This window comes from Magnolia sinica, chromosome 19 (genome assembly GCF_029962835.1).
Source record: "Magnolia sinica isolate HGM2019 chromosome 19, MsV1, whole genome shotgun sequence".
NCBI lineage: Eukaryota > Viridiplantae > Streptophyta > Magnoliopsida > Magnoliales > Magnoliaceae > Magnolia > Magnolia sinica.
The window spans coordinates 67,645,622-67,662,225 of NC_080591.1; the positions used below are offsets into that span (position 1 = coordinate 67,645,622).

Here is a 16,604-nt window from a genome sequence, read left to right on the forward strand (position 1 = left end):
TGTGCGTGCGTGCGTGGGTGTGTGTGCGCGCGCGCGCGTGCGTGCATGGGTGAGCGTGTGCGTGTTTGTGTTTACATACATGTATTCTTACATTGTAGATTGAATATGTTCATCAATGTGTGTGTGTGTGTGTGTGTGTGTTCACATATACATATATAACTTCTTTTGCTTTTGAATGTATTGCTTGTGTTTACATACATGTATTCTTACATTGTAGATTGAATATATTCATCAGTTCAATCAAACAACCCGTGGACTAGGACCCGATACAAAGGAAACCTATTATTTGCACTTTGTTTATTTATTATTATTATTTTTTAATGATGTTTTGATTCCTAAGTGTTTGTTGATGTCTTTTTTAACAATCCATGAAGTTTCATTGAAAAATTCGACAAGTTGTTCAATGTTTCCCCATGTTTCCCAACATCAACAATATACAATCGATATGTCCCATGCGATAACTGATATGCATCCACATCCCAAGGGTGTGATATACATATATGTGTATGTATTTATGTATATGTATATATACGTGTGCGTGTGGGTGTGGGTGTGGGTGGTAGGTACCCTCTAGGTTGTGGGATGTGCCAAAAATCAGCCACATCCGGTACTCAGGTGTGCCACACCATCTGAAACCATGGAAAATCATGGCTAGAACATCTAAAAGCACTTGGTGGGGCCCACTTGAGTTTTGGAATGGCCTGAAATTTGGTGTGACACCTCATCCAAGTGGAACACACACAATGGATGGGTTGGATACCTGAACCACATCTCTGTGGGCCCCATAAACAATCATGAATGTTTGAATGGGTCAGCATCCACTCTCAACTGTTGTCTATGGTGTGGCCCACCTAGGTCATGGATTGGTCTGATTTTTAGGCCCATGACTCACCACGAAAGGGTGCATCTGATTAATGGATGAATGTCCATCACACATCATGGTGTGGCAGCTTGGACCCAAGACCTCAATTTTCAGATGCACTCTTTCTACCACCTTTCAAGAAAAAAAAAAGAAAAAAAAGTGCACTCTGTCTGCCACTAAGGCACGGGCTCAAACCCCATTTCTACTTTATTAAATAATAATTTCAATGTAACTAAATGCAGTGTCAAATGCACCACAAGGCAGGTCGCAGGGAAGGCCCATTGATTTCACTGTTATCCGTGAGTGGCACTTGTGTTGCATGTCAAAAATGTGTCGTTAGGGTGACCCTGCATGGATCTTCTATTTAATTTCAAACTAGCTTTTCTCTTAACAAGTAGATTCCACCTCGATATTCACTATTAGGTGCACATGTTTCCCTTCTCACCAGTCTTGAACATACAACAAGACTAGTTTTAGAATTTTTACTCCATGGACATAAGCCTCCTCCTTTTTTATTTTTTATTTTTTACTTCTACTCAACATTATTTCTCCCTACCTCACTTCGAAATCTGCACTATTTTCAGAATCCTGTCTGCACAGGACCTGTGATTTGGCATCTAGCCTAAACATTCCATCTTATCATGTATTAGAAGAGGTTGATGACATAAGTCTATGGAGCTGAAAGTGAGAGGGAGTTGAGAATTTCACTTTTTATTGGTGAATCGTTGCCTGTCCCAGGATGCAATTTCCAGCATCTCTTTCTTGTTTAGGAATAAAAATTTTCCAATCATTCATATATATATATATATATATATATATATATATATATATATATATATGAGGTTTCTGACAATAGACCCATCACCTTCCAAGAGGATTTCCAGAACTTTTTTCTTCTAACTCCAAACTTGATTTGGAAATGCTCTTTTCTTGTCAGAAATTCGGTGACATTGAATTTTTGCTGAACTTGCTGCCAACATTATTCACGTCTTTTAATTCAATTTCTGTTATCTTTTTGAGAAAACCTAGTTAAAATTTATAACCATAAACTATCTTCTGGATGTTGTCATGTGGTTATGTAGAAATCCTCGTTAGTTTTCAGAAATTCAGTGGTAATTTTTACTGAACCTACTGTTGATGTGATTCATCTGTTTTTATTTAAATTTTGTGTCGTTTTCTTAGGCAAACCTGATTAGAACTGCTGCTATAAACTATCTTTTGGATGCTGGAGTCCAATGGAGTGGGGCACCTGCTGTCAAAGTAAGAAATAATGAGATCTATGGTAGTTCTTTTTCTTCTTTCAGCTTTGCAGAGGGAACATTTACAATGCACCAGTAATGGCTTCTTCCATGTAGATCTCATGAAATGATTCTGTTTGCAGGGAATTCGAGATGCAGCTGTGGAATTACTGCACACACTTGTGGCTGTACATGCAGAGGTACTTCATCCTCTTAAAGGCATGCACAATGCACATAGCTATTTGCTTCGTTCCTTATGTGTTTCTCTAAATGTTTTTTCTTTTTCTTTTTTCTTTTTTTTTTTTCCTGTTTTTTAGTTAAGGGTGGATGGTAGCACCGATATTTTATTTTGTAATGAAAAGAATCCTAGTTCCCTATCCATTCCGAACATGGAACTTCTTTGTTCGGAACTTAGTTTGTACATGCAAAGCCCATGGTTGGCCTATCCAAGCCATTAATCTGACGACCCCCATCATTGATGGATCATTCCCCCAAAATCTCCCAAGTTGGAAGATTCTAGCCATTCAATCTTTGGTCTTTCCTCCATTGAATGTTTGTTCATGCATTTCTTTTTAACCATGAATTGCATGCAAAGAATGGGAAGCTTAGAGTTGACCAATTGAGAGGATATTCTCGGAATGGTCCATCCATGATGGGGACCGTCAGATCAATGGCTTCGGTAGATCAACCATGGGCCCCACATCTACAAACTCGGTTGGAAGTTCCCTGTTTGGAATGAATAGGGAACTCGGCCTGCAATGAGAATCAGAAGCATTGTAACTATAAGCATTCTATCACCTGTCACGGTTTGGGCGAACGCCTTCGGTCATGGGTTTGCTCCCTACAAACATGAGTTCGGTTCCCCTCCTTGTGGATTACTTGATGCACATGGTTGGCAAGTGATTGCGTGCGTCTGCAGGGAATAGTCTCGCCTTAAAGGGGTGGGGACACCCTGTCATCGTAAAAATAAAAATAAAAAATCTTAATGTCTGTAAGCTGATTGGTAATGCAAACTCAGGAGTGCCCATAGTGATAACTCCCAAGTATCTACTCCCTCGTAAGAAAAGAACCTCTGCTCTTTTTTGATAGACAGCATACTAAACCATGAGCCATGAACCTTTAACTATAGCTTACAGAGTGCACTGTTTTTTTTTTATTTTTTATTTTTTTTAATTTATTTTTTTAAAATTTTTTTGAAAGATGACTAAAATTCATTAACCCTGAAAAAAAAAAAGCACCAATACAACACAGGAGGTGACCCTCTCGTATCCAGTCTAGGAGTAGAAATATGCAAACAGCAATGCCCCTTCCACCATAAAAAAGAAAAGAAAAGAAAAGAGAAGGTTGCAAACAACAGTACCAAAATCAAATGAACAAAGGAACAAAGTCCCTTCAAACCAACACATCATATTAGATCACCAAAATCCCCATGTCAATCCCCTAGGAGACCAAAAAGTGAGCATCCGCTGAACTGATTAATTTGGAAATCATATCTATCAAATAAATAGCGCATTGGTTTTGGAGCCATCATTCCTGTAATTGAGATCTAAATCTCATAGAATCAAGGTTAGGAGTTCAATCCTAACACCCCAGTAACATCATTTGTTTCTTTTTGTCAAGCATATGATAGGAAACAAATATAGCTCATGAAATAAGCTAAGAAACTGCTGAGGCTATGCTCTGTGACCATCTCTTACGTATGTGTCTAGCCTCAGCTTGTGGAATCATGAATTCTGGGGGTCAGAATCATTGAACCATGTTCGATACTTAAAAATGGTGATGATCTCCCAAAAATATATTGAGTTCTAGTTAACAACTTCAAACTTGGTAAGTGGTGTCCTAACCTTACGAGCATATTTGAATGGGCTGTGAAAATACCAGCTTATTCCTAGGTTATGTTTTTTTTTTTTCCCATTGAATCCTGAATGGCACATGTATGAGATCTCAGCCATTCACAAGGTGTGAATAGCACATGAGATCTCAGCCAATCACAAGGTGTGAGTAGCACATGAGATCTCAGCCATTCATTGGGTGGGAATATGGTCATCATCACTGTCCAAGCCTGAAGTTGGTCACTTAGTTTATCTGATGACCAATAAACAAAGGATAAGGGTGGGTGATAAAAAAGAGTTGACCAACAGTCATTCAACATGCATATGTGGCCAACCTAATGACAAGACCTGTCTGATCTTTTTGCTACAGCACATGAACAGCGCAACCTACCTGATGAATGGCCTAGGTTTCGTATGTACCTTACCGGAATGAGGGGAAGCATGACTCAGGATCCTATTTGTGTGAGCAAACTTTGCAGAACGCAACATTTGTAATTAACAGTCTTGCTGGCAAGGATCATGCTGGGTGTTGTGGCCCATTGCATCCCTCTAGATACCCACTCTCAAGCATATTTTTATCGGCCTGAACCAAATGCCCTCATAAGCTGTTTGCTTCGTTTAACAAGTCATTATCATTGCGCCAATTTCTCCATGCAGGTCTTTGCTGGAGCTAAGCCCCTGCTTGAAAAGACACTGGGTATTCTAGTGGAGGGCTTGATTGATACTTTTCTCAGTCTCTTCCATGAAAACAGTGCTAAAGACCTGAAGGCATTGGATGCAAATGGTTTCTGCCAACTCATGCTTGAGGTGAACTCACTCTCTTGATATTGTCCTCTTTTATTGCTGGCAAATCATTGGATAGAGCTATGCTTCTTAGACTCCCTGAGAAACTTCCTTCCATTATGTATACATGAAAAGAGCCTCTCTCTCAAGCTGAGCTTTAGCCTGAGGAGCTGGAAGGCATGCTTCTCAACTATTTTGATCACCGTTTCTTCTTCTCTGCAGCTTGAATATTTTGAGACCATACTGAATGCATACTTCACGCCCGATTCACGTGAAGCTTTGAAGTCTTTACAAGGACTGTTGCTGGAGAAGGCATCTGAAAGCGTGATTGAGACCTCCGAGAATCCAGGCCACCATCGCCGTCCAACTCGTGGGAGCGAAGAGGCACTTGTAGATGATAGACAGCAAGGGATGACCATGTCACCAGATGATTTAATTGTAAGCCTCTTATATAAGGACAAGAAATAAATCATACATGTCCTCGTTCTACACTCCATGACGAAGCTTTTCTTAGAATTGTATTGTTGTTGAAACTTGGAAGAGATCAGTACCCATGTTGCCAATATCTGGTACATGTGCAGATAACAAAGATCTGTGGTCTGCAGCACCTGCTTATGAATAATGCTTTCCTACAACCTGGATATCTTTACATGCATCCTATTCATAGTTTGAAATCTCACAAATAAGAAACAAAGTAAAACTCAAAGTGGGCCAAGTTGACTTAGACTATAACAGAGTTTGAATAGATGCAGTCAACTTGACTTGCCAGGACTTAACAATGACATTCTAAAATAGGTTGGACATACTTTTCAACTGAGGCAAGGTTTCAGGTTTTTAAAAAACCATCCTATTCAATAAATGGGCTTCTGAACTGAGCATATCCTCCACCCATATTGGTAACATCACACCACTGATAAAATAAAAAATAAAAATGACATATGATATGGTATGTACCTGTAATTAGTCATCATTATCATATTTTAGTACCTGCAACACAATTATTTGAGAAATTATGCCATTGTCTGTGCCAAGGTAGTTGTGCCAGATAGCATCATGTTTTCTCATGTGGATTTTTTCTCTTCCTTAAAACAACAGCTGGGATGGTTACTTTGCCCGACCCTTGAAAAATCTACCAGTATCCTTGTTATTTTCAAAATGGCAGTTTTCCTCCTTTCTCCTGACCTGTAGTTTTTGCCTTTTCATACAACGTATAAATGCTTCAATGTTTTTGCAGGTGCTTGCACAGCAGTATAGTGCCGAACTACTACAAGCGGAACTTGACCGGACTCGGATAAACATTGCATGTTTCATGGAACCATTAGATTCAGTTCCAGAAATTGTGAAAGATCCCTTCCCGTCCTTCCGAGGATCCTTGGATTCCCCTATCCGAAATCATAGAGTACAGCCCACCGGGTCTCCATCCTTCTCTCGGCAAAGGCGCAGATGACTTTACATCTTCCTTTTTGTTGTTGTAATGAGTTGTAATCTATAAGTCGGTTGAAATTTTTATTAATTCTTTTGTTGTAAGTGTTTGAGGTTGGTGTGAGGTCAATGCTTATAAGATGACATCTGTCGAGGGATCTGTCTTCCATTGTAGAATTTCTGGTTATTTAATTTGTTGTGTCTATCTTATTAATTATTACTACAGAGCCCATCTGTATGAGGCTGTATTTGGAGTAGAAACTTGTGGAATAGAAATCTTGGGAGTCGTAAGCTTATTTTTTGTGTTTTTCCTTACAAAATATTGTTTGAATGTCAATGACTGGAAACTCATTTCATGAAAAATCAATTCAGTATGTAATTATCAACACCTAATTTATCTTTTTAAGCCCTGAAACTTTTTCCTTACAAAATATTGTTTGAACGTCAATGACTGGAAACTCATTTCATGAAAAATCAATTCAGTATGTAATTATCAACACCTAACTTATCTTTTTAAGCCCCGAAACCAGTGCTTCTTCCTAAAATCTTTCCATTAGGACTCGTATTCAATTGGCGGCCAAGATTGAATGGGGAATGGCCCATCGGCAAGTAACTTTCCACGTTTGATTAAAATGGGGGCTGCTATCCTTCCAATCTGGAAGATAAATAAGGCATTGCCTACTGACTTTCCTATGTTGCAACTGGACATTTAAGAAAGTAACCATCTGCATTCAACAAAAGAATTGACTTGATGGATTAACAGGGGCCATTTTTATTTTATTTATTATTATTATTTTTTTTGTAATCAATTGTCGTAACTTCATTGCATATGCAAGTGGTCCGGAACATTTTAAGTCTCCAAGACAATTCCAATGCTATGGTTAACATTTCAGTCTTGAGTCTCAAAATTCAGGATGCCCATTACTATGTTGCACTTGAACATCAGGACGACTTAAGGCTGTCTACCCCTTTGCATTAGGGGGGTGATTGAATACCTCATTGAGGATCGAAATGCGGTTCTCAAACTGTCACTTTAATCATCATTTAGATCTCCGTACAGAGCCTCCCAAGATCTTGTATTACCATTGCATCCTTGCATTGAGAAAGGAGGTACATAAAGCAGAAAGTAACCGAAAGTCGAGAATCTCTGGTCACAAAATGGACATTGCCATGCCAATTAGGAAATGCAAGAATCTTAATATTAGCATTCCCCATAATCTTCCAGGGTACAAAGCTAGTCAACCAGCCTCTATTAAACACTCCGTACTTTATCAAATATAAACATTTGCATAACTCTTCATCTCGAGTTGTATCTCATGGTTGTGTGCCACTCAAATAAAAGGAACATTATATAGGGTAGTTGTAAGACTAGCCATGCTTTTATTAGAAAGAATGTTGGACAGTTAAGGAAGAACGTGTTCATTGGATAAGCATAGCTGAAATAAGTATGTTGAGGTGAATGAGAGGCAAGACACGGAAGGAAAAAATTAGAAATGAATGTATTCTAGAGAACTTAGTTGCACCAATAGGTAATAAGACAAGGGAAAGTGGACTTAAATGGTTTGGTCATGTGTAGTGGAGACCAAGATCTGCACTATTTAGGAGTAGATATAATTTGAAGGCTCTAAAAGGGCAAGGGGAAGGCTCAAAATGATGTGGATGGAGGCAATAGGAAATGACTTGATGGCCTATAGTCTAATTGAATGTCTGGCCTTTGATAGAGTGGAATGGCGGAATAAGATTCATGTAGCCAATCCTAATTAATTGGGATAAGGCTTACATGATGATGATAAAAATTTGCCTAACTACTTTGGTTTTCTCTAATCCTTTGCGATCATTTGCCAATAAGAGCCCAAATCTTAAAATTAAAAATAACTTCTCCCAATCCCCATGCCGCCTTTTCGATTTATGGATATGGTGGCAATTGAGAAGATGAAATTTATGGCCATTACACTTCTCTCCCCATAGGACTAAAGTTACTTTACTCCGAGAGGTAATTCCTTTTTCCGAGAAGCCAGCTTTTTCATCATCTGCTAAATTACTAAATCCAAGAATAAGACAACTTTTGAGTAACCTACCTTCAGGAGCTGTGGTTGTGTAAAGAGGATTCAGGGTTAGCAAAAGGTGAATGCCTGGAGAGGAAGGACAAGAAAATGATAATAGTTCATTACCACATTTGAAGCTACGGTGTGGCGGTCAACAGATCCACGTGGTGTCAACCCCCATTGGACGATCATAATAACTACACTAGGCCTGCAAACTGACGTTTATGGTGGGTAGATGTTCTTAAAGTTACTAGAGCACATCATGCATAAAAATAAAAGCTCTTCATGATATCTTGTCCGAAAGCTTCACATTTTCTCTGCTATATCTTTTTATCAAGTATGCAAAAGGCTAGGATAAGAGAGCTCCCAATATGGTTTTGGACTAAATGATTTATCTTCTAACACTTGCTCATGTATTGTCATACTCAGTAATTTTCGCGACTAGACAAGGATATCTCGATTTGCAGTTGTATCCTTCTTATCCATTTTATGGATCGTAATGGAAAGAGACCAACAATACATTAAATTGGGGTTATTTCTATAATTTTTTTAAAAAAATTTGAATTCATATTTTTTGCATATTTATATGGGGACTACTGACAGAGGTTTTGACAAAACGACCCCCCCAATTTCAGGTTTTATGCTTTTATCATATCAAAATTGTGGGAGCGTCTTTGGTCAGTAAGAAATTTAGATAGATAAGATGGAGGGATTAAAGTTTATTCCCTACAGAACATGAAGTTGGTTCATAGAGATTAATGTTTTATTGGTTATAGAACATGAAGTTGGTTCCTAGAGATTAAAGTTTTATTCATTACAAGACATGAAGTTGGTTCCTAGATATTGAAGTTTATTCATTACAGAACATGAAGTTGGTTCCTAGATGATGTCTTTAATTAGAGATGAACACGAGTCGAGCTAGCTCGAGAAACTCACTCGAATTGACTCAGTTAAGCTCGTTCCAACTCGACTTGCAATATGGTTCGGGTTAGGCTGAGCGCCAATAACCTTAGCTCGAATAAAATCGAGCCGAGTTCGAGCTTGGCCAAGCTTGAATCAACTCGACTCGAAACAGAGCTCAAACCCGACTCCCTCGATATATATATATATATATATATATATATATAAACCCTTCATCTTTCCCTCTTTTCGTTTTATCCTACCTGAGCCAAGTGCGACTGACTGTGCGAGCGAGTGGCTGGCAGACGGTAGTCTGGAAGAGCCCAACACCGAACCACGAGCGGCTGTGCGAGCAAGCGGCAGACAACAGAACCCACCATCGAGTACGATTGTGCGAGCGAGTGGTAGACGACAATCCGACAGAGTCAACCCACCACCGAGTCCGACTGTGCAAGCGAGTGGCAGATGACAGTCTCTCTACTCTCTACTCTCAAGTCTCTCCTTTCCTTCGATCCTTCAAGCCAGATAGACACATTTCTTATTTTTATTTCTTTTAATGATGCAATTGAGTTGGGTCAGGGTTGCGTCAGGTTAGGTCAGTGTTGAAATGAGCTAGGATGTGTGTTGGGTTGCGTCGGGTTGGGTCAGGGTGTGGGCAGTGGGTTGAGTTGTGTCAGGTTGGGTCAGCATTCGGTTGGTCGGTTGGGTCAGGGTTGGGTTGAGTTGGGTCAGCGTCGGGTTGGGTTGCATCGGGGTTGAGTTATGGTGGGGTTGGGTCAGGGTTTGGGTAGTGGGTTGGGTCAGCGTCCGGTTGGGTTGTGTCGGGTTGCGTCGGGGTTGAGTCAAGGTGGGGTTGGATCAAAGTTAGGTTGCTTTGATTTTTGATTACTTCAATAGTTGAATTTCAATAGTTGGATACTAAACTTGTGTGGACTTGTATTTGACTCTTGATTTGAAGTTTTTTATTTGTTTTTTATTAAAGTAATTTACTTGGATATGATTCTTGATTACTTGAATTGTTGAATTTGAGATTCCTTGAGAAATTCTAAACTTGTGTATACCTGTATTTGATTACTTTAATTCGCTTTATGCTTAATTCAAGTATTCAATTACAAATCATATATTAAATATATGATTTATAGTTGTATACTTCAATTAAACACAAATCAATTAGTTTTAAAGCGACTTCACTTGACACTTAACACACTCGATAGATGAATTTAATAATCTACCTACCCGTTTAAGAATTCATATACAATAAATTGTATTCAAATCAATTATTAGTTTGATATTTTTTATATATATGAATTCTTAAATTGTCCAAGTTGGATAGTTTAGTAATATATCGTGTACCTTAATATTGCTTACACAATTTACATAGAGTTTAAGATTCGGTACATCAACCCAATTTATTATCTAAATATATGATTCTCAACTGGTTGACTGCCTCCCATCTATGAATAATAGATAATGGTAATGACACTCAAACAGTAGAGAATTTTTACATATATTTGAGGAATTATGGGGAGATGCCACCGAATTTTTGACTCGCATGTAAATTGTATGAGTACATGATATATTACGGAATGGGATAAAATATATTACGGAATGGGATAAAAAGTAAAATTAAAAGTTAGGAGACGTTAGAAAATGCCTACTTACAAATCACATATTACAATCACACCTTGGAACTTCACATATCTTACATGTGTTTTCTTATTTTCATATTTAAATATAGCTAATGAGGATGTTTCTCCTACCCCTGATGTTGGTGCATCTGTCACATCCCCTCTAGTTGTTGATGTTGAACGAGATGAGAAAAACTAAAATTCAGATACGTCGAATAGACGTTAAAAAAAAAAAAAAAGAAAAAAAATCAGTAGTTTGAGACGATTCTAAAGAGGTTGAGGTGAAAGAAGGTTCGAACTGCTTTATGAAGGTTAGATGTAAGCATTAAAAGTTAACATTCGCAAAGTATTCTGGGGGATCAACTTCACATTATCGCAGCCATAATATTAATTGTACTAAGAGTTCAAAAATTCCACGTTCAGGCCAACAATTGCTCTCATTTGCCTCATATGGAGGAAGCGACTCCGACATGCAAGCTGCTCATAAATTTGAAAAAGACAAACTAAAAAAGTGGTTTACAAGAATAATTATTGTTGAGGAGAAACCATTTAGATTTATAAATAACAGAGTTTTTAGCGAATACGGAAAATACCTGAATCTAAAATTTAAGAAGTGTTCGCGGGTCATGGTGAAAATAGAATGTATGAAGATGTATATAAATGAGAAGACAAAGATGAAAGCCATTCTATCATTAGTCTTAAGTATAAATCGTACTTCAAACTTTTGGACAGCATCGAACCAAAGGAATTAGTACATGTCGTTAATTGCACACTATATGGATGAAGATTGGAATCTACGTAAGATAATTTTAAACTTTCGTCACCTTCTTCCCTCTCATACCGGTTTGGTTATTTCATACTGCGTATAGAATTATCGTCAAGAGTAGGGCATTGAAAGTAAGATATCTTCAATCATACTACATAATGCATATACAAATGATGCTGTGATTTCTTTTTTACGGAACTAATTCAAGATAGCAGGAAATTTTTATTTTGTGAGAAAATTTTTCTAAGTGAGATATTGTGCTCATATTCTGAAGTTAATTGTACAAGAGGGGCTAAAAATAATTGACGACACGATTGAGAACATAAGAGAGAGCGTGACGTATATACGGGGGTCACCATCAAGACTTCGTATCTGGAACAATATAATCCAACGTTTAAATGTTGGAACTTAAAAAACATTGAAGTTAGATGTGTGCACCCGTTGGAATTCAACATATGAAATATTGGATGAGGCAGTTGAGTTTAAAATTGCATTCCCAGAATTTGCAGTTCGTAATAATGCATATGCTTAGTTACTTAGTGAAGATGAGAGCTGAAGATGTTCGTAGTTTTTTTTTTTTTTTTTTTATTTATTTATAATTTTTTAGTTTACTATAACTGCATGAAGTTATTTTTCAGAAATAAATATCCAACATCAAATCTGTTTCTTCCAAAGCTTTAAAAGATTATGAATGCTCTTTAGAGAAGTGTCACAACAGGTCTAGATTATATTAAGAATATGGCGTTAAGCATGTAAGTGAAATTTGAAAAGTACTGAAGTGAATGTTATCTATTGATGGCTTTAGCTGTTGTACTTGATCCTCGTTACAAAATGGGACTAGTTACTTATGTTTATAAGAATATTTATTTGTTTGACAAGGCAATAGTTGAAACATCTAATGTACGTGTGGCAATTGAAGAATAGTACTCTTCTTATGTGAGTAATTCTACGTTAGGATACAACTTATGCATGAACGTGGCTTCCATTCGTCTATAGGTGATGACAATTTTCTCGATGAGTACTTCTCAGCCTTAGAACAAAATGAAGCGAGTTAGCAAACAAATGAGTCAGAATTAGATGTATAACTTAAGGAACTAGTCATGAAGGTCCCTAACCAAGACTTTGACGTTTTATATTAGTGGAAGACTAGAGCTTGTGAAGGAAAATACCCTATACTATCATTGATGGCTCGAGATATTTTTATCAATTCCGATAACAACAGTGTCATCAGAGTCTGCATTTAGCACCAGTAGTAGGGTGGTGAACAAGTATAGAAGTTCTCTTGCACCTAAGACAATTGAAGCACTCATTTGTACGCAAGATTGGTTACGTCCAGTTCAGGGTGGCAATTCATTTGATGAAGAGAATAATGAAGATGACAAGACCGAGAGTCTAAACGAGACTGTCATTGCACCTTCATATGTTTAAAGTTTAAACATTGTTTTAAATATTTTGGACATTTTGATCTTATTACTTATTTTGTAAGACTTTAATTTCTGTTATTTTTGGAGTAGAGTACTTGACATTGACATTGAAATTTTGAATATATCATAATTGATTTCTTAAAAATTATATTGGCTTTATGACTTCTCCTAAAAATGTTATTTTTTATTAACAAAAGTCCTTGTACAGAAATGTTACCTAATGACCCATCCGTTGACATTTGGGATTACGGTACCCAAGTCTACTCCCCAACATCTGGAAGAATGAAGATTAAATGACGTTTGTGTGGAGACAAATTCATCAACAAAACAAATCAACTAAGAATACACTTATTTGGTCGGGGAGGAGAAGCAAAACCATGTCCTAATGCCTCACAGAAAGTACAAATTCAATTCCAGGGTCTCTTAGACTCAAATAAGAAAACTCGCATCCCCTCCACACCAGATTCAACTAGCCACAAAAAATATCATAACGGTCTTATTATAATATATGAAGATTAAGAAATAGAGAGAATGCAACAAATTAGTAAGAAAGAAGAAGAGAAAAATGCCAGATTAAAAACTCTAGAAGAATAATAACTAAAACTTGCTTTGAAGATAAGTAGGGAAGAGGCGGAGGCATCTAGATATCGTTGTCCTCCAAGACAACATGACGTCGAGACAGGTTGAGCATGGAAACAAAGAAGAGCTACAAAATATCAAAGTTTCTCTTCAGGCTCTCATCATTGTATAAGATGTTAGGAGCTCCTTATAAATCGGCTCATAAAGAAAGATTGAAAAAGTTAACTAAATCTATACAGGAACATGATGGTGAAGTTTCACAACCTTTTGATTCAAAAGAAATAAACAATTACATAGGAGAAGATAACACATCTGGATCTGTAAACATATTTCCTGTCGTCGATGAAACTAAAAACGCTTTAAGTGGATGGAATGACGAAAGCAATACTGATGGATCGGATTCGGATGAAGGTGATAACTCTCTTATTCGTCGGTAGGGAAGGCGTTCTTCATATGGACCATATTAATAAGATGCCGATGAATTTTGAGTGAGTTTATGATTTTCTTATAACATTCTCATATTGTTATTTGCTAGCTTGTATTAACTTGTTATGCATTGCCATTGTACCTGTCTCGGTTCTAATAATCTTGATTTTTTATCATATTAATTATTTTATAATAATTTGTGAAATAATATTAACTCGACTCAACTTGAATAGCTCGCTTGACCCGACTCGATCCCAACTCAACTTGACTCGAACCAGCGAGCTGAGTTGAGCTAGAGGGGTGAGCTCAAAGACTGAGTCAAGCTGAGCTCAAGCTTGGGTCATGGTGGGGTCGAGCTGAGCCGAGCTTGGCCTAGCTCGACTGAAACTCGACTCGTGTACAACTCTATCTTTAATTGCTTTATGTTAAGAGGGAGGGAGATAAATTAAAGTTTATTCGTCACAGAACATGAAGTTGGTTCCTAGATGATGTCTTTAATTGCTCGAGGTTAAGAGAAGGTAGCTTTTTGTGGGGCATTCACTGAATGCCTGTGGTGAGACTAGATCATGGGCCTATGCTGTGTCAGGTGAGTGATACACACCAAACTTAAATTTGTATCAGATGCCTAGTCAGCAAGAATCTTGGGTGTTCTCCATCTTCACTGCCGAGCATGGCTTGGATGGTCTGTATTGATGTACATTGTATGCTAATTGTATGGTGGATGACATTGCAACATCAAACTCGTTGGAAACCACAATCATGGACTTGCCCAGAGAGTGAAAGTAAGCAATGTTCTTCACTTTAGTTCACTAGGAATCCTACTATGGCCTTAATTTAAAAACTTGACAAATTGACCAAAAAACTGGCCGGATTCGACCTTAACTCGACTGTATTTCAAGTAAACTCACTATATGCCATTATTATTATTATTATTATTTTGAGCCTTTTCAAGTTGACACTTAAACTAGAGTAAGTTGAGTCGAATTTTTCCTTGGGTTTTCTAGGTTTCCAGTTCAATTTTATATACATTTTTTTATAAAACATTTTTTTAAAAAAAAAATTTGAAAATAATCAATAATTGAATATTTACATTTCAGTTTTCACTTGGTCTTCAAGTGACTTGACTGGATGGATTTCAATAAGTTCACAGATTTTCCATCCATGATTTTTCACAGATCATTCTGTTTGCTACTCCAACATCATGGATAGTAATTCTTTTGAATAGGATGTCTTAATATGAATATGTGAAAGCATCTCATGCCTCACTTCACAATTAACAACAAACATGTCCTTTGTAATAGCAATGTATAATAGAACTTTTCTTTTAAATAACTTACACTCTTATCCATTCGTTTAGGGTGTGTTCAGTTACACTAAATATATGAAATATCATGAAATTTTCACCAAATTAGACTGACTAGTCATGAAATATCATCAAATTTCATGATGTGGTGTAACCAAACAAACCTTTACCAATAAACATTTCCCATTCTTTTAACATTTCATGTTTTAATTTTTGCTTTCTATACTCTATATTAATAATTCAAACCATGGAGTTGTTGGATCTCTCTCTCTCTCTCTCTCTCTCTCTCTCTCTCTCTAAGTCGCTTATCCTATAAAAAATGTTGTAAAATTCTCCTCATAATCTTTATTCATGTTTTCTACATGCTGAAATATTTCATCTGAATCTAGGAAACTCGCCAGAATTATTGGTTCAACTTGCTAGTAATGAAACCAATCTGTTTTGAACATTTGTGAATTCTGGTCCCCCTAAGACTACCTCCAATTATTATATTTTGTTACCATTGATATCAATGAAACGAACATTCCATGCATCACAGTGCATGCTTTAGCATGCCCAACAGAAGGTATGCAAGGCGGGTCTCCATGATCTTTTAAATGCTATATGCATCTGTCCAAGCACAGCAGCGGAAGTAGATATTTGGGAATGTATAACCAAAATTTAACTCATAAATGACTGGTTCCATTACAAAGAGGCTTTATGAAAAAGTCGCAGCGCTTTTAATGGAGAGTAGTTATTATACTGGCCAATAGATTTGAAGATACTGACAATATCAAGAGAAAATACGGGATTTGCATGTTATGCTTTTGTCCCTCCAGCAGCATAGAGTGCTTTGATCTCTTCAACATCGTCATAGCTGCCAAGGAAGATGGGAGATCGTTGATGAATATTTGTCGGAAGCAGGTCAAGTGCCTGCAGAAATGGAAGGTACAGTTAGTGCATCACTCACAAATGCCAAATTAGAATATATGGTGGAACTATAAAATGGTCTGTAGAATGTATAGCAGACATGAAATGAATGCAGCGATATTCGGAAAAATGTAAATGCTTCTTCCTGCTGACATTATCAGTATCATTATCATCACAACCTTGTCCAGCTATTTATGGATGGCTTTCTCATGATTTACTCGCAAATGTTTAAATCACTGGCTGCCTACTGGACATCAACCCTCTACCTGGGCTTGGGACCTGTTCTCACTTCTCATGTGTTTTTTTTATTAAGAATGCAAATATTTGAAAAAATATATAGTAATCTAAACCTAGTATAAAGTTATTTGAACATGATTAGGTCATTTTTGGAAAGATGCATTGCATTGCATTGTATGGTATTAAACACAATGATTACTCCCTACAATACTTGTCTAGAAATACCATGGTATTTTGACCAGCAAATCCC

The 16,604-nt window shown here is 37.2% G+C and overlaps 2 protein-coding genes across 3 annotated transcripts in view; one reads left to right on the top strand and one right to left on the bottom strand.

Moving 5' to 3' along the window:
• LOC131234908 (exocyst complex component SEC5B-like) overlaps positions 1–6,433 on the top strand; it is an 81,287-nt gene extending 74,854 nt beyond the window's left edge. For both annotated transcript variants that reach the window (XM_058231904.1, XM_058231903.1), the window contains 5 exons: positions 2,045–2,122; positions 2,244–2,300; positions 4,590–4,739; positions 4,938–5,153; positions 5,950–6,433. In XM_058231904.1, coding sequence (XP_058087887.1) covers positions 2,045–2,122; positions 2,244–2,300; positions 4,590–4,739; positions 4,938–5,153; positions 5,950–6,162 — 714 coding nt within the window. In that variant the 3' untranslated portion in view covers positions 6,163–6,433. The remainder of the gene's footprint in view (positions 1–2,044; positions 2,123–2,243; positions 2,301–4,589; positions 4,740–4,937; positions 5,154–5,949) is intronic.
• Positions 6,434–15,846: 9,413 nt separating this feature from the next.
• Positions 15,847–16,604, bottom strand: part of LOC131234518 (fructose-1,6-bisphosphatase, cytosolic) — a 9,031-nt gene continuing 8,273 nt past the window's right edge. Inside the window, exon 12 of the mRNA XM_058231459.1 lies at positions 15,847–16,120. Within this exon, the coding sequence (XP_058087442.1) occupies positions 16,007–16,120 (114 nt within the window). The 3' untranslated portion in view covers positions 15,847–16,006. The remainder of the gene's footprint in view (positions 16,121–16,604) is intronic.